This window comes from Dipteris shenzhenensis, chromosome 15 (assembly GCF_047967505.1).
Source record: "Dipteris shenzhenensis isolate YYH24624 ecotype China chromosome 15, Dip_SZ_1.0, whole genome shotgun sequence".
In the NCBI taxonomy this organism is placed as follows: domain Eukaryota; kingdom Viridiplantae; phylum Streptophyta; class Polypodiopsida; order Gleicheniales; family Dipteridaceae; genus Dipteris; species Dipteris shenzhenensis.
Window position 1 is genome coordinate 27,696,441 of NC_141610.1, and position 19,437 is coordinate 27,715,877.

The following is a 19,437-nucleotide window of genomic DNA, read 5'->3' on the forward strand; positions in this document are numbered from 1 at the left end:
TCTCCTAGCTTCATGTGCTAGGTTTTTCCAAGTAGTGGTGGTTAGGATGGTATCCTTTAGCTTATCCATGTCATACTTCATGGAGAATGGCACTTGTGCCATTCTTAGTGGGTTTGTGGAGAATGGCACTAGGAGAATGGCACCAGTGCCATCTCCACATGCAAACATGTAGAGTGGCATCAGAACCATTTCTCCACAAGATCACATGAAGTTGTGCAGAGTGGCACCAGTGCCGTTCTCCTAACTTCATGTGCTAGTATTTTCCAACTAGTGATGGTTAGGATGGTAATCTCCACCACATTCATTGTTTGGTCCACAGCCTCTATAGTTTAACCTTTTCAACAGTTTTGAAAATCCATTTAAAATGCCTCACTCTTCCCTTTTGAGACTTCTATAAGGACAAGGAATTTTTATGATTCCTATAATATTATAAGTTATAATTTTAAAGAATACATATTACATGCCTTAAGGTGGAGAAGCATATATGACATTTCCCCAGTTAGTCCAAAGAGGATTCATTGATATTGTTACCAACATCTAATGCTTGCCATTGTTCTTTAGTCACTATCCATGTACATCCTCGTGCCTATCCTTATCCTCCTCATCCTCAATATCATAGCTACCCATGGCTCCACTCCATTCTTGAGCTTCTAGGTATGTATCATTTTAGAATTTGAATATATGGCTACCTTATATAGAAATGTAAAGCTTTTGAGTCAACTAGGTAATTATTCAACTCTTTCTTACAAGCACTACAATCATTACAAGCACATGGGTGGATTGTGCGTCACTATCCTTGAATTCATCCTAGGTTCCCTCTTTGATGCTTAATGTCTACGTCATTTTGTTATCATGTGCTCATGATTGAAGTATTTTGTGTCAATAATTTGAACTCACTTTTGTCACTTTAGAACCAACTCTTTCTTTTACCACCATGCTTGTAAAAGGCCCTAATGACATTCTTAAACTTGGTTATGATGAGTGAATGCAAGAGATTAAAGATATCCTTTTTGTTTTGTGCATGAGACATGCCATATTCAAATCCTCTATGCTAAAGAAGAAGGATGATAAATGTATATCAATCCCTTTTTCAATCCTTCCAATAGGGTTTGGATGCATTGAGCATTTAAAATTTAAAAGGAAAATTTTAGGAGAAGATATGAAATTCATGAAAGAAACTCTTCTTGCTACATCAATGCTTTATATTAAGAAATCTAACATTGGAAATGTAAGGATAACTCAAGTTTTATTTTCACAAGTCTTTAAATTGGAATCTTATATCTAGCCTTATAATGCAATGCACTTTAAATTTTTCCTAAATAGGAATTTTGTAGCCCCATCGGTGATACCATCAAAGTATAACATCAAAATAAAAATTTGGTGACAAACTCTCATGAAGAATGACACTAGTACCATTCTACAAAAGAACTGATGGAGTTGTAGAGCATGGAAGCAGTGACATTCTCCTATCATCATGTGTTAGGTTCCTTTAAATTTTCCATGAGAAAACTTTTATGTGAAAACTCTAACATATGGTGACAAACGTTGCCATTCTCCACAACTTAATTTGGTTGGAGACTGGCACTAGTGCCATTCTCTGCAATCCATGTGATGAATGGCACTAGTGCCATTCTCCACAACATCATATGATTATTTGGAGAATGGAGAATGGCATTGGTTCGATTCTCCACAATCATATGAAGTTGGGAAGAATGGCACTGGTGATGTTGTGGAGAATTGTAGAAGTGCCATTCATCACATGAAGAATGGAGAATAGCGTTGGTGCCATTCTCTGCAATCCATGTGATGAATGTCACTAGTGCTATTCTCCACAACATCATGGATGATGGAACCAATGCCAACTCTCATAGAGTATGGCACTATTGCCATTCTCCACAAACTCACATAGAGATTGGCATTAGTGCCTATCTCCAAACAATCAGATGAAGTTGTGAAGAATGGCACTGGTGCCATTCTCCACAACATCATATGATTATTTGGAGAATGGAACCAGGTGCCATTCATCGCATAGAGAATGGATAATGGAATTAGTGCCATTATCCACAATCCATGTCATGAATGGCAGTGGTGCCATTCTCCAAATAATCATATGGTGTTGTGGACAATGGCACTAGTGCCATTCTCCAACCATCATGTGTTACGTTCCTCTAAATTTTCTTTGAGAAAACTCTGATGTGATAACCTTGACATCTTGAGAATGCCACTGGTGCCATTCTCTGCAATCCATGTGATGAATGGCAGTGGTGCCATTCTCCACAACATCATGGAGGATGGCACTAGTGCCATTCTTCTCTACAAACTCTCATGGACATGGCACTAGTGCCATTCTCCACAAACTCACATGGAGATTGGCATCAGTGCTATTCTCCAAGAAGTTGTGGACAATGGCACTGGTTCCATTCTCCACAACTATATATGAATATTTGGATAATGGCACCAATGCCATTCATCACATGGAGAATGGAGAATGGCATTGGTGCCATTCTCCACAATCCATGTGATGAATTGCACTAGTGCCATTCTCCAAATAATCATATAGTGTTGCAGCAGTGCCATTCTCCAACCATCATGTGTTAGGTTCCTCTAAATATGAGAAAGCTCTCATGTGACAACCTTGACATCTAGTGACAAAAACCCTTATGGAGATTGGCATTAGTACCATTCTCTAAAAGATTAGATGAATTTGTGGAGAATGGTACTAGTGCCATTCACCATATAATGATATTATGTTATTGAGAATGGCACCAGTGCCATTCATCACATGAAGAATGGAGAATGGCAATGGTGCCATTCTCCAAATAATCATAAGATGTTGTGGAGAATGGCACTAGTGCCATACTCCAACCATCATGTGTTAGGTTCCTCTAAATTTTCTATGAGAAAACTCTCATGTGACAACTTGACATTCGATGATAAACCCTCACGTGGTGCCATTCTTCAAAAGATCACATGATGTTGTGGAAAATGGCACTAGTTCCATTCATCACATGGAGAATAGAGAATGCCACTAGTGTCATTCTCTGCAATCCATGTGATGAATGGCAATAGTGCCATTCTGCACACCATCATTTGATTATTTGGAGAGTGGCACCAGTGCCATTCTCCTACCATATGGTTAGATTCCTCTAAATTTCTATGAGAAAACTCTCATGTGACAACATTGACATCATTTAAGGAGGACTCCAATGCCATTATCCACAAACTCATATGGAGATTGGCATTAGTGTCATTCTCCAAAGAATAGATGAAGTTGTGGAGTATGGCATTGGTGCCATTCTGGAAATTTTAATATGAGGTTGTTGAGAATGGCACCATCGCCACCAGTGCCATTCATCACATGGATTGTGGAGAATGGTATTGGTGCCATTCTCCACAATCCATATGTTGAATGGCACTAGTAACATTCTCCACAACATCATATTATTATTTGGAGAATGGCACCAATTCCATTATCCACAACTTCATCTGATCTTTTGGAGGATGGCATTGAAGCCAATCTCCATTGGTGCCATTCTCCAAATAATCATATGATGTTGCAGAGAATGGCACCAGTGCCATTCATTACATGGATTGAAGAGAATTGCACAAGTGCCATTCTCCATTCTCCATGCGATGAATAGCAATGGTGCCATTCTCCATTCATTATTTGGAGAATAGCACCAATGCCATTCTTCTTCATAACCATGAAACCTTTCATAACGTGTATATTTGCTTGGATTGTGGGTATAGTATTTCATAATGCATTTATGATGTTGCTTCCCCTTGGTTCTTTTGTTAATAGAAGTTGCATTTCGGTCGTAATATATCCTAATACATTTATGATTTTTCATTGTTCATTTCATTAATGTTGTCTTCATTTGGATTGTTCATTTTATTGATGTTGTTTCCCTTGGTTCTTTTGTTAATAGAAGATTGCAAGCATGGCTAGCAAGGGAGAGATAAAAGTCCAAGAGGTGTCAATTTAGGATGGGGCTAGTTATGGAAGAGGATGGTTTTAGATGTATACAATAACGAACTCCAGAGGCTCCATAAAGTGCATTGTCAACATCCAAGGAACAACTTTTGAAGATGGGGGGCAAGTTAATGAGATGGAGGATACCAAAGTTGAGAAAAATAAACCTCCTTGTCTCAATATTCATACATTGGGTGGCACCGTGTATCAGTTGGATCCTGCTTGTTTTGATTATGAGAGGATAAATGCTAATGGAGAGAACACGATGATGAACCAACTACAACCCGATTGTGCCTAGCAAGGGGTGTGCCTATGGGGCATTGTGCTGAGATGTCAGGTCTATGCACATACAGGGTGCCAATTGTGCCAGTGGAGTGGAAATTGTGCCTAGGTGCCATGTGGCAAGGTTGAGCTGGCAGATGAGGTGGCACTTTGACTTTGATTGGCACACATGGAAGTTGACTAGTCAAAGATGACATGGTAGATGAGTCAACATGGTGACATGGCAATCTGTTGATGTGGCATAGGATAAGGTGATGATGTGGCAAGCGGCTACCACATGGGAATCTATGATGATGTGGCTTGATGATGTCAGCATGTTGTGACATGCTAGGTGCTGACTTGGTAGCGTATGTCACAGATGACATGTCACTTTTGGTGATGTGGGTAGTGATGATGTGTCAATAGGGCCGGTCCTACTGACGTGGTGGATAGACATGCTGAAGAGATATGACAACTACTGATGTGGCCATTGGATCATCTACCACGTGTCTTTCGATTATGTTGCCATGTGTCAGATCCTAGACCCAACCCCACCTAGATAAGATAGGGTGTGTAATGGCCAGAATCTTTTGAGATTTGACGGAACCTGGTGATAGATTCTGTTGACGAAACTAAAATCCGTGGCATAGAGGTGACGTGGATATGGTAAGGTGATGAGCTCGTTGGTCATCTAAGAGCGGGATGGTGCTCTCCTTTGTGTTGCTGTTTGGGTGACCGATTGACGGAAGAGCTAGAGTTGCTTGAAGGCTATCGATGAAGGTGGCTAGTGACTTGGAGCTCGCTTGGGTGGCTTTTGCTAGGAGATGGAGCTCTGAGGGCGTCTATCGTTGCTGAGCATGTACAAGTTGGCCTTCGATGATAGATGGTCAGTTAGATGCCGTTGGTTGGCCATGGAGCAACCGATTGTGGTTGCTAGGTCGACGACATGGTTGGAGTCTCTTGTGAGTTCGCGTTCATGTTGCAAGAGCTCGTTTGCATGCATGTTGATGAAGATGCAGGTCGTTGGTGATCGGGTGAGTTTGGAACCACTTTGGTCGACGCTGAAGCTTCGTTTTTGGCTGGTCAGTGAAGGGCTACAGGGCCGTGTCATTGGAGCTACAACTATTGGATTCGGGCGTGTAGAAGTTGTCGAGATGGAGATGCAGGTCGTTGGGTGCATGGAAGGCTGAGTCGGTTGGTTGTGCTATGTCGATGAGTCGCTTCGCAGGTCGTCTGTTGGCCATCCTTCCAACTTCCTAGCTCTAGCTAATTAGCAATAGGATAGGACACCCTTAGCTCTCTCTCATTCAATTTGAAATAGAAAAGGAGTCCAATGGTCTCAAAATGAAGGGAAAATCCAAGGGCTCTCTCTCTTTTTCTCACTCTCTATATCTCACTCAGCAATCCATAGAGCAAGTAGGATCCTCTCTCTTGCTTTCAATCAAAGGAATCTATCTCACAGAGTGATGAACGGAATGGATGGAAATTCTTCCAAAATGAATGGAAAGAATTTCTGTCAATGGAATTTTTCTCTCACGGAAGAGAACACTCAAGATCTCTCAATGTCTCACTCTCTTAATCTCTCAATCTCTCACACGATGATCTCGATGCCTTAGTGGAAGGAAAGGGAGCTCTGATACCATGACAAGATATGAAGAGGGGAGAGGAGAAGAGTGGAGATGAGGAGAGAGGGCACAGCTATAGAGCACACCACAAATGACTAACTGTACACTAGATTTAGCTAAAAATGTAGAATATATACAAACACTTTTAGGGTTAGGGCACCTAACCCTTTCCTTTATAGCACTCTATTGGGTTAGTGCTATGCACATATCTAACACATGATGTTGAGATGGTTTCTCAATAGCCTGATTCATCTTGGAGGGAAATGCTCTCAAAATCTCAAAATACCACCGAATATTTGCTGTAAATAAACAAAGTAATGTTCTCAAGGAGGTTGATCTTAGTGTTGTATAGTAACTTGGTGATCCAAAAGGCTTTTGATTGGACCCCGAGGTCCAAGAAATTTTCTCTTGCAACTTCGCACTTGCTAATATGAGTGGCTCCATATAGTCTTGTAAAGTTTCCATTAAAAAAAGGACGCCATTTCTTTGAAAATACAAGCGTGTGCATTTGTTATCCATTTGAATGTGTTCTTATGTGCTTTTTAAGTTCACATCAAGTAGGGGAGTGAAGTTGCCAATATGAGGGCAAATTTGGAATGCTAGAATCTCCTTGGCTAGTTGGTACAAGGAGTCATTATGCTTAGCTTAGGTAAAGTTTGGAATGTTCAATCTCTCCATTGTAAAGAGACAATAAGATTTTTACAAATGAAAGCCCATGTAGAACTAGATTTATCCATAGATGTGACCAAAAGGCTAGATGTGAGCCACTCAACCTCCCTTTGTACTAGGTAAGTGTAAAGAATGGGTAACGTCCTCTTATTTGAAATCTAGACCATAATACGCTTTGTAAGAAGTCAGCATAAGATTTAAAGTCTAAGCTTAGGTGCAAGAGGCAACTTCTATCATGTGGCACCAAGTAATCCACTAGTTGTGACTAGGTGTCCAAGACTGATGTGAGGGAGCCTTCTAACTGTGCCTCCAAGTACTCTACTAGTTGTGACTACGCATCCAAGGTTGACGTGATGGAGCCTTCTAATTATGGCTGCTCTCTAGGAATATGGCTCCAGCCTTTTCCTAATTCCTCTCTAGTTTCTTCACATTCAATTATGCTGTTACTGATAAATACCACATGATTCCATGGGTTCCTTCTTGAAACTATCCTATTATAGATTCAAAAATCTCCATAAACATATACGTCATTGATCGTATAAGAAGACGAAGTTCATAAAAAATTCCTCCTTAAGCTTTTAGGAATTTCTCAAACCAAAAAAAGAAACCACGCTTAACATACTAGATGATCATTGTTAAGATCATTTATATAAATCCGAGTAATGGAAACCTAGTGAAACCACATGAAGCATAAAAGTAGGGTTGTTTAAAGTGTTGATATTTGAATCTACATGGAAATCCTAAAGAATGTCTTCAAAACTCAAAATGTTGGGGGATACATGCAGGCTCACTTGCATCCATCCATCAAGGGGCAATGTTAGAACAAAAAACCCTTAACGATGTGACTACAGGCTTCAAGACCTATGTGCAATTGTTGTCTCTACCACCCTTAATAATTTTCAGTTTAATGAAGAAGAAATTTGGAGAAACATCTAGTATTAACAAGATTAAGTAAATCCAAATCTTGTAAAGTCAAAAGAAAGTCTAATATTTATAGAGACATCAAGCATCAAAGCATTCCTTTCAAAGATGTTCTTCAAGGCACTCCTTGAAATGGGTTAGACTGTAATTAATCTGTCCACAATAGCAGTAGACTTTGAGATGGGAGTAATCAATCTATAAAGTAATCATTGAAGCATATGGAGTGTTATAGATTGAAATCTGGGGAACAAATCTTTCATCATACAACATATCCCCTTTGCTATATTCTCATAAGATTGTGTTTGAGCTATGGATGTCGGCTATGAGCTCTACGTCGAGTTGTGGGCACCTCTGCTAAGTCAAAAAATGGGTGTATCTTGCTCCATTTGAATCTCCTGGTACCATGAAATATAAAGAGTAAGGCTACGTGTAGCTCTCCTCGTGGATTAGGCTAGTCCTAGGATGACACTCAAACGAAACATTAACAATGTATAAGACAAATCTTTTGTACAAGCTTCAAAGGAATAGCACGATGTGACAAAAGGGGTCTGGTGGTTAACAATACAATGGTTGAAATGTGCCACAAGGAGGCTAGCATTCTAGTCCCTCCTCCTATGTTGAGGAGCATAGCAAATTCTTTGCTAATGGTATGAAGTCAACAAGTTGGCAATGCACATCCATTCGGGGTCCCTTCAAGTCCTTGCACTGGGTCCTAAAAGTCCTCCATGGAATGGCTACAATCTAGGGCCTTTTTCCTACCTACATTAATGCTAGGATGGCTCCATCTGAGATCAAAGCAAGCAAAAAAGGCTCAAATAACTCGTAATTACTTACCAAGAGGATAGCTTGTCAAGGGTTAGCTACTAGGGTTGCATCCATTTAATGACTTGAGGAAAGTCATGGACTACTCGTGAGGCATATCCTGGATCCTCCATCATCTAAGCCAAGCCAGAGGGCATTTCTAGTTGTATTGTAGTCAAAAGGTTGAAGGCTACTAATAGAACATGAAGGCCAATAATGTATTTGATACTCAACTCGTTATTGGGTTTGCACAGAGCATCGTTGTGCACTCTCTGCACTCAGCTTGATCAACCCATAGCTTAAGCGATCAAAGGAAAGTTGGCGAGAGGCAAAAAATAGACTTCAGTGACAATGCCTGCCATGAATAGACCACCTAGGCAAGACTAGCTATCCAAGATGGATCGCAAGGGGAGATATCGAGCAACTCTTGCTCTTACGATGTTCCGTTTGTCAAGGGGCCAAGCCATATCCTCTCTTTTCAGAGGTTACAAGCCACATAGGCCTTTGCTAGGCAGCTAGTTGAGGGTTATGCAAGTCAACAATCGTGGAGAGCAAGGGGGAGATAGGAGGAATGGGTTGTGATGTACTGAACCAACAAAACCCTTCTCTTGAGAGGAGACATGCATGATTATCACTTTCAAAATGTATAAAATTGAAAGGACATGGCAAAGGACTTGAATGACATCCATAGCATGGGTAATGAGAGGCTCCATTACTTCTTTAATTCTCCTTAGAAACACCTCAATTAAGGCATCGGGTTGGCAATGAATCTTCCTTCCTTGGATACCCTGAGTGCATTAGTGAGGGGTTGTAAGAATAGCAAGGAGCTCTCTATTTGAGTGTCTTCAAATTGTAAATATAATGAGGACCACTAATTGAGAAGTCAAGAGATTCCCAAGCTAACGTTCCTTTCCTAAAATGTTTTTTAGGCCACCATGTCGGTTTAATGCTAGCATTAATATCCAGTACCCCAAATCTTTCTAAATGTTCTCTATTCAAAGGTCTTGACATCTCGAGTGGCCTCTTTGTTGCCAAGTTCCGCACTATTTTTGCTATTAAAGGATCCATACTCTAGTCAAGGTATAGTATAGTCTAGGGGACCATGCTCCATTGTGTAGGCCAACAAATGCCTATGCCATTAAGGAATATTTAGTTAGATTTTGAAACTTCTCCATTTCATGTGTTCTTGATCTAGTGCTTTCGGGCTTAAGGGGGTACTTCATGATAGGAAATCCTTCCTCTATGATAGCAAAAGCAATATCTAAAGACCACATTGATCCATAAGAACCCAAATATCAAAGGGAGGTGGGTGTGTGTGCATGCACGTGTGTATGTGTGGGCACACATGTGTGGTTTTTAATGCATGTATAGATGACTATATATGTGTGTTGTGTACATGTATGCATGTGTATATGCACGCATGCATGTGTGTGTGTGGGGGGGGGCATTGATAGTCCAAGCTCCCAAGAATGGTAGTCCAAGGATTGATTGTGGCATCTAATGGTGGTAGTCCAAGAGCCTATGGTAATTCATGAGTCCCTAAAAGTCCAAGAGTCCAAGGGTAGTAATCCAAGAGCTAGTGATAGTCCAACAGTTAGTGATAGTCCAACAGTTAGTGATAGTCCAAGATTCAATGTGGTAATCCAAGAGCTAGTGATAGTCCAAGGTCCAAGGGTCCAAGGGTGGCACGTGGCAAAATTTTCTAAGCTCTTCTTCTCCAAGCTACCACGTGTCAAAAAAGTATCCTTGTTTTTTAGCCCTACCTCTTTAGAAGGAGTGCTACAGTGGAGAATTGAATTCTCCTTAGTGAATTTCCATGTGTAGTTTTTTAAAAAAGTTAATCGACTTGTACATGTGAAATTACCTTTTATGGATATCTCTTTTACTTTCTAGGCTAAAATTTCCTTTTAATAGCCCAACGTAGTAAAAAACTTGTGTTTTCTCCTTTGCATTGAACTTTACCAACCATTATACTAGGAGGCAACAGCGTCCATGTGAACTGTGCATTCTTATTTTGTTTGAATCTTTTGTGGATTTCCACTTGTAATTTTTATAAAAATAATTGAGTTGGTTTTTTCCAAATTGCCATTTATGGAGTTCATCCTAAAAAATTAGCATAAGGTCTTTTAAAAAATCATTTGCTTTCTTACGGTAGGGAGCCTAGGGGGAAGTTTTCCTTTTCTGAGCTCCCATTGAGCCATGTGTCACAATGCGAGATGTTGATTTCAAAGGATGTGAAATTTGGTTTATTTTCTGATGTAAGCCCAAAAGAATAGATACATCAAAAGGATAAGGAAAAAGCATATGATGCTTTCTTTAGATGTGAACAACAGATTTGCATTGGGTGAGCATTGAGGCCAACACAAGAGTTGAGGGCCATGGTGTGGGAGAACATGGCAGTCGTGGAGAGATTGTTAGCTCTTATGGACACTACTTTTTGCCCATGCTGATCGCATTTGATTCCCCTAGGATTACAGAGAAGCTACAACCTCCATTGTCCAAATTGTAGTGCAGAAAGTGTCCTCTATCTGTCTGACATGAACTTTATTTTGGTTCCTTCCCAACCTCCAAGTGCCCAGAGAACCCCATCTCCAAGGGAGCTAGCGATGTGTAGCTTGAATGAAGCTTCCACATTTCGTCGTGCTTAGTTTCAAGTGTGTATATGAGTTGATTGCTTCCAGTGAAAAACTTCACGGATCATCTATACATAATGGCAATAATGTGAGGGATGCTCTACCGACCCCTTTAATATCATGGACATACAATATCGAAGTGTAATGTAGCCTTTGCGCCGTGCGATGCTCACCTATGAGCAATGGTAAGGCGAAGAGATTCATCATAGCCAGAATATTAGATAAGAGACATCAACATAGCTTACACTATGCGGACAAGTTAACAATATACAACAACGCTTAGATTATGCAGACTAGCCTTGATGTTCCCCATACAAAATGTTCATCAAGACTACAAAAGCTAAAATCTCAAGTGGAACAATTTTGGTTTTGTGAGCCACCTAAAGAGTAGATAGTTCTAATGCAAGTAGATCACACCTATAACTATTGTTTTGATAAGGAGCGACAGAAGATGATATGAACATGAGGGCTTTGCCATAATCATCATGACAAATCTATTTGTGAAAAAGTCTAGAGTGCAAAATTGCTGAGCTTGGAGAGGGTTATCAACTCCCATTCTGCACTGTTCCGTGCTCAAGATGACTGGGCACTAGACTACAAAAGATTTGAATGTCAAGTTTTTTAAATCGCTACTTAAATTCTCATACATGGAAAATAGGTCTTCCTTGTCCTTAGGATGGCGCAATCTCTCAAGGCTTTTTAGTTGATCGCAATCATCAATGATCCACGTCTACTATGATAAGGAAATTCTCCGTCAATTCGACATGTGAACTAGTAGCTAGGCTAGTTGGAGATAGTTTATGTGTGATGTTTGTGAAAGAAGAGTCAAGCTGGGGATTGTCTTCTCTCTCGTTTGATTTGAGTGCTCGTATTTTTGTTACTTCCCTGAAATCATGGTCTTGAAATCCAATAAAGAGATACTTCTTTGCCACGTGTTCTCTTGTCTATTGCAAAATGACAAATTTGCGCAATGATAAAATTTGAAGCTTTTGATCTTGAGAAGATGCACGACGCAATGTAGCAGAACCCATTAGAGGATGAGACTTTAGGAGGAGACAAACAAACATGTGAAAGAAGATGAATTGGAGGCCACAACATGCAAGACCACACCACCCCGCATGAAGTGAGGTATGTCTTTATGGCAGGCAGCCTAGAGTTTTCTAAGCTCTCCTTGAGCCATGTGTCACAAATATAGACCGTTAATCTTCTGTAAGATCTAATGCTATAGATCCTATTTTCTTTTGGATTTTGCCTTAAATATGGATATAAGTTATTGGAGACATAAGCAAGATAGTAAGGAAGAAAACACAAACCATCACTCGCTCAGCCATTGACCCTCCATCCTCCCAAATGTTATTAATGCTGCTAAGGGACATTACCTTGGTTTAGTGGTGTCGGACACTTTTGAGCTCAACCCTCTGCTTGAATTTGAAATTCTTGTAGTCCACATTGAATCCTCCTTGCGCTCTTATGTCATCTGATGCACCATGGATTCTACCACCCTTTTTTGCACAACTCCCTGCACTATTTCTCTACTTTCGACAAAGCAAGTCTATTTGTTTTAGCTTATTGCACACCAAACTCAACTTTTGATTCTAGCTCTTCACATTCCCTTTCTGTGCGAGGTTGCACCTCAATTCTTAATTTGTCTGATCTTGCAAGAAGTATACCTAGAATTGATGCTTCTTGACTTATGGCATTCCTAAACAGGAAACAACACATCGATATCAAATCTTATTAAGGTAATTCTAACCATCTTCTGAAGGATTATTGTACTCGTTTTGCTATCGATATGTAGCCTATAGGCCGTGTGTAATCCCCATTCTCTTCAAAAGCAAGCTCGTCCTTAAGAGTATTTCCAAACCTCTACCAGTTTTAAAAGCTTGTATGTTCTCAATATGGAGGAATCGTGACATCGCCAATGTTGAGCTCATCGTTGGTGTTTGCAGCGATGATATAAAGCAACACTCCATGAATGTTGAAGCAAGTAGGAGCTGTGTAGTAATTCCTGTGTTCAGCATTCCGAGCCCTGTCATGACTACAACTTTACAATTTTGAATTTCTCTAACATAATATGAGGGCCTTATCATGTCAATGGTTGGAAACCATGACTGGATTGAGGCTCTCAGGTTTTTGATATATAAAAAAAGTACTACTGTTGATGAGAAAAGGGTAAGGCTTTTGAAGGCAAAGAAAATGCATGCACAAGCTTGGTTGCAGGCAAGACACGTAGCAAGTGCTGTCTCAAAATTAAAATTTATGAATAAGAAGGTATTGTTAGAAGATTGCTAGTAATTGAATATGCCTTCTGTCATCACTAAATGCAATTTTCAATGTTTACAGAAAGTGAAAGAGATCTACGTGACTGGTGTGTCCAAGATATTAATTTATCGAGTTGCAATTCGAATACGACTGTTGACATTCAAATAATATGTCATTACCTTATCATTCACGAGACGTATTTGCGATGCTAATATTCTCGATGTTCTCAATCTCAAGGCACAGGGAAGGACATGTTCCCTCGGATTATAATTTTTTGGGGAAGGAAGCATGCCGCCTCCTCGCCCACACTATGTGTGGTTAAACCATTATAAATATATATATTATATAATAATATATAATAATATATAATAATAAATGATAATAAAGGATGACGATTCATATGGTTGCAGTCCATGTCACAATATTATATAGGTTGCAACCAAGGATGAATTATGAGCTCTTGTGAGCATAGCCTTATTCATGTATTTGTTGAGCTTCGATTCCCAAAAGGCACAAATCTTTGCACATCACCAAGTGAGTAATAAAACACCACCCTAGACATTTGTAGGGAGAATCGAGTCCTAATGGACCTTGTATCGTGTCTCATGTCCATACTTTTACTTATTCTTTTTTATCCTTTAAAACATTTTATAAAATGATAGGATTAACTTTAATGTAATTACGTGTGCCATGATGAAAAAGGGACTTAGAAGTATATAGAGTAAGCAATGGATAAATCTTTACTTAGGCCTCCATATATGGCAGACCAAAAAAAAAAAAACAAGCAAGAGTGCACAAGTGCATGTGGGCACTGCCTCCTAGTATGCGCTTTTGGACCAACCTAGGCTTTTGGACTCAAACCTAAGCCGCTCTTAAAATAGACTAGACTCCATCAAGGAAAGAATGGTTGTCTATGAGCACATGCAAATAGCGAAAAATTCAAAGCAATATTTACAAATAATCAAGCATAATGGAAATAAAATCGATGCCATATAGTTTTAGAAAAATGCGTTCCAAAAGTTGTTCTTTTTGGACCAACATTCTGAGTTTTAAAGAAAGTGGGACTTAGGTTCCAGGAGGTCACCCAATAATATATTTGACTATCACATGAGTTCAACAAAGGGATATTTTTTAGTTCTTTTTTGCTCACATTTTCAAAAGTCGTAAAGAGGATTTTGGGAAAATTTTATAGATTGATTAGGAAAAGGGTGTGTTTTATTTACCAAAATTTCACAGATAAGGAGTTTTACAAATAGGCCCTGAACACATGTGATGTATTATATATAGTGACTCCCCCAAGGACTTGAGATATTCTGACCTTTTATGGTATGGTCTTAGTATTACAATGCCTTCAAAGACTGTCACTAATTAAATCCACTTCTCTCTCTTTCTCCCTCTCTCATTGCTAATTTCTTCGAATTCTTCCCTTCAAATCCTCTCTCTCTCTCCCTCTCCCCCTCTCTCTCTCCCTCTCTCTCTCTTAGCTTTCTGCCCCCTTTTCCATGCTGCACATTCAATTCGTCTTCTTTTCCGATCTCGGGCAGGCCTTATGAATGATATTCTTTTTGTTTGTCCCTTGGAGATGACAACTATGATGAATGATCTAGAGTTTGGGAGATTGTCCTGTGGAAAATGTCATGCATGTAAGGCGAGTGCTTGGAGGTGATGGGTGGTCCGCGATGTGATGCGAGTGAGGGAACGAAAATAACCATTGAAATTGGGTGGAGAAGCGTTGATGGTGGCCCGGCATCCGAAATGGGTGAGAGGGGAGCAACTGAAAAGGAAGAGAAAGAGCGAGAGAAAGAGAAGAGATGCGAAGTGGGTATCCCACATGCCATTTTGCAGAGGAGCGAATCCGTCAGTACTTAAAAATCTTTGGGCGGTGCTGAGCCACGACTCCAATCACCATGCGGTAAAGGATTTTAACTAACGGATTGAGGGGATGCCGTGGAAGACACCTGAACTCTGGCAAAGTTGCTATCTCCCAAGTAGAATTACTGCTGCCCACATAGCTTTTATCTTTTTGGAACTGTTTTGATGTTACGGGGTGTGATACTCTGTCCTTGTTTACCGGATGGATAATGTGTACTTTGTGGAACATGCTTCATAATTGCTACTACCCATAAAACTTTTATCTGTTTGTTGATCATGTGTTCTTGTGGAGGTGGTTTTGATGTTACTGGGCGGATGGATGCTGTGTACTTTGTTGGAAGTGTAGCCAAGTGATATATAATATATATAGCAACTTGGCCACGCTCATTTTTATATATAGCATTGATGCTGTCCATATAACTTTTATCTGTTGATCATCTGTTGATGGATGTGTTTTTGATGTTACTGGATGGATGCGGATGGATGCTGTGCATACTTTGTGGAAGATGCTTCAAACTGTGGCAAAGTTGCTATTAAGGAAGAAGTATTGCTGCTGCTGCCCATAAAAGTTTTCTCTGTTGTTGATCGATCATCTGTGCATGGAAATGACATTTAAAAAAAAAATGTTACTGGATGGATGCCTGTGTACTTGGTGGAAAATGCTTCAACTGGCATGTGAAAAACTTTTTGATCTGTTGATGGAATTGATGTTTTTGGATGCTACTGAGTGTTATTATTATTATTTTTATTACCATCTGTTGATGGGATTGATTTTGCTACTGCCTAAGTGTAGTAGTATTGTGAAAAACTCTTGATCTGTTGATCATCTGTGGATGGAAAACTTTTGATCTGTTGGGCATCTGTTGATGGAATTACTGCCAAAGCAGTAGAATTGATATTTGTGGAAAATGCTTCAACTGGCATGTGGAAAACTTTTTGATCTGTTGATCATCTGTGGATGGAATGGATATTTTTGGATGCCACTGAGTATTACTGTTGATTGCTACTGCCGAAGTGCAGTAGAATTTGCAGCGGGGTGAAAAAACTGTTGATGTGATGATCATGAGAGGATGGAATTGAATTTTTGTTGATGCATGCATGGAAGGCTGCACAAAAGCAACTGAGATCTGTAGTGTGTCTGTGGACATCCGTTCGTCTCTGATGAGACCAAGGGGACCCTGTGGGGGCGTGATCATTTGCTGCCACCTTCCATCTTCACCGTCATGATTCATCACCCTCCCAGCTGCCCCCCTTCCTTAAAACACCCCTCCCACCCATCTCCTTCCCCTCCTTCCGTTTTATTCCATGGATTATCCCTTCACTTGCCGCCATCTTAGCCTTTCCTCCCCCTCCCCCCCTTCCCATCTCTCCTCCTTCCTCACCAGTTTGGACCCAAATCCCTTCCTCTGCATTGTTCCCCTCGATGACTGCATCCCCCCTTGTCCTTCTCTTGCCTCTTCCGATGCCTCCTTCTCCACCTCCCCGCAGAAATCCGATTTGGATCCTTTCTTGCTCTACATTAACGACTTGTTGATGGCGGAGGAGTCGAAAATTCCACTGCCCACCTCGCCTCAGGCCGCCCATCCTTGTGTGAAGGTGCTCAACGATACTATGGAGGACATCTCTGGGGAAGATTTCTCTGAGGATTTCTTTACCCACATTTCGTCCATGGAAGACCTCGTCAGAGATCCTCTGCCACGCATCTCCGACGGGAGTCTGAGCCGTAAGGATGAGCTGGAGAGCTGGATCAACGAAGTTCTCAGCGTGCCTACCCAATCAGGAGAGTGTTTTGTGAGTAGCCCTCGCCGCTCATCACCCATGTCTGAGACTCTGTCTCAGCTCGATTTTTTGCACGGTTCACCTCTGCAAACTATTGATGATATTTTTGAGAGCGAGAGAACTAATTCATTTTCTGATTTGGAGGAGCTGTTACCAGTTTCTGATATAGATACTCTTGAGTGCAAGATAACTGATCCGATTTTAGATGTGGAGGAGGGTTTTCCAGTGTTGGATGATCATGCACTGCAGAGATACTTCGGCGACAGCACGAGCGCCGATACTGAGGCAAACATATCGCAGGGCAGTCTTGTGACGGACGCGCCAAGGGATGCAAAGGCTGGCAGCTGCATGGGTTGCTACAGGGAGGACAAAGATGCAGAGCAGCAAGGTGTGGCTATTTGTGGCGGTAATAGGGAAACGGATGCAACGGAAGCAGAGGAAGGGAACGGTGGCAGCGGATATGAGGGCAGGTTGGGTGGTGTACACGGAAGCAATGCAGCGGATGGAAGGGAGGAGGAGAGTGGTGAAGCAGGAAAAGCTGGGCTGAGGAAGGCGATGGTGGCAGTGGGGGATTCTGCAGCAACGGAGGAGAAGGGCATAGGGGGCGAAGAAGAGGCTGAGCCGCCCATGTCTGCTGTGGGGAAGGAGGGGAACAAGAAGAAGAAGAGGGGCAAGGGCAGGGGAAGGCAGAGGGGCATTCGGCGCGGCAGCGGCGCCTCCCTGTGGCAGAGCGCGGCCCCGGTGGTGGTAGTTGACCTCCGTAATCTGCTGGTCACGTGTGCACAGATGGTGGCCTCGGATGACTCCCGCACGGCCAAACAAATGCTGCACGACATCTTGCGCCACGCATCGCCTCTTGGCAATGGCTTACAGCGTCTGTCCTACTATTTTGCTGAAGGCTTGGTGGCACGCCTCTCGGGCACGGGCGGGCTCATACTCAACAGCCGCCTCCTTGGGACAGGAAGCAGTAGTGGTGGCGGAGTGCACGCCCAGACAGAGGCGGCGCGCATCCTGCGTGCCTACCATACCTACGTTGCAGTGTGCCCTTTCCTCAAGCTGTCTCACTTTTTCGCAAACGAGGCCATCTTGGCGGCTGCCCGCGGGGCTGACCGACTCCATATTGTGGACTTCAACATTCTTTATGGCTTCCAGTGGCCGTGTTTCATTAAGGCTCTAGCAGAGCGCCCTGGCGGGCCGCCAGCGTTGCGCATAACGGGCATTGAGATCCCGCGCTGTGCTTCTGCTGCCCCCTCAGCAGAGCGCTTGGAGGAGACAGGCTGCCGCCTTGCACACTATGCCCACCTGTATGGAGTCCCCTTTGAGTACAACAGCTTGGCGCGCCGTTGGGAGGATGTTTCTGCTGCCTCGCTCCGCCTTCGACCAAGCGAAACCTTAATGGTAAATTGCATCTACCGGCTGCGCCACCTGATGGATGAGACCATGGTGACTCCCCCTGCCAGCCCACGGGAGGCTGTTTTGGCCCTCATCCGTCGCCTCAACCCAAAACTCTTTGTGGAAGGTGTTGTCAATGCTGCCTATAATGCCCCCTTCTTCCTCTCCCGCTTCCGCGAGGCCCTATTCCACTACTCCAGCATCTTTGATGCCCTTGACACCACCATCCGCAGTGATCTTGAAGAGCGGCTTGTCATTGAACGTGACATCATGGGCCGTGAGATCCTCAATGTTGTGGCTTGCGAGGGCCTTGATCGCCTTGAGCGCCCCGAGACCTACCGTAAATGGCAGCTCCGCACCCAGAGTGCCGGTTTTGAAGTACTGCCTATTGACCCCCTCATCAAGACCAAGGCCCAGGCCATTGCTCGTGGCTTCTACCACAAGGACTATGGTGTTGAAGATGATGAGCAGGGACGCTGGTTGCTGCTGGGATGGAAGGGCCGAATGCTCCATGGAATCTCCTCGTGGCGCCCGTCCCCTTCCCCTGCAGCCTGTTAGTAAAACTGTAGAGGAAGATATTTTGTCCTCTGATGAATCAGGCTGTACATGCTTCAACACAACCCAAATTTTCTCGTGTCTCTTATGCCATTAGCAACCGTATTCAAGCAGAACTCTTTCATTCTCAGTACAGACGCTTAAATGATAAACTTCTTTCTGTTGACCACCAGGTACTTGACAGAACCTGATCTTTGTTCCAGTCTCTTTTCAGAGCATGAGAGTCCTGATGGGGATAAAAGGCTTACTAGTGGCTGGATGTGCAGGCTGGGCTTATGAAAAAAATGCTTGAACTGCCAAATATATTGTCTTTCATTGGCATGTGAACAAATTCTTTTGTCCCGGAATGTCTGTTTCTACACTATATACTTAGATACTTCGAGCCAAAGTTTCTTATATTTTTTTAGCTTTGGAATATCTCAAGAAAAGTGACGTCTCATTTATTCCTGAGTGTAGTAAAACAGGAGGACTGATATCTTGTTGCAATGAGAGAGAGAGAGAGAGAGAGAGAGAGAGAGAGAGAGATGCAAGAAGGCTATATACCACTAGTTCAAGAAAGTAGTCAAATTGTCATTGTTGGTCCCATAGATCCTGAAGGGTCTCAAGAGGACTTAAATCATATTGTATCTCTGGCTATCTCATTCTCATCAATGACACCGGGGCAGCAGTACATTGCAAAATAGTATGATGTGTA

At 42.0% G+C, this 19,437-nt stretch overlaps 1 protein-coding gene across 1 annotated transcript; it reads left to right on the forward strand.

The window, feature by feature from the left end:
* Positions 1–16,157: 16,157 nt before the first annotated feature.
* On the forward strand, positions 16,158–19,046 carry LOC147893621 (uncharacterized). Its single transcript, XM_087386019.1, has one exon. It carries the CDS (start codon positions 16,323–16,325, stop codon positions 18,744–18,746), a length of 2,424 nt encoding a protein of 807 aa, XP_087242145.1. The 5' UTR covers positions 16,158–16,322; the 3' UTR covers positions 18,747–19,046.
* The last annotated feature ends 391 nt before the right edge of the window (positions 19,047–19,437 follow it).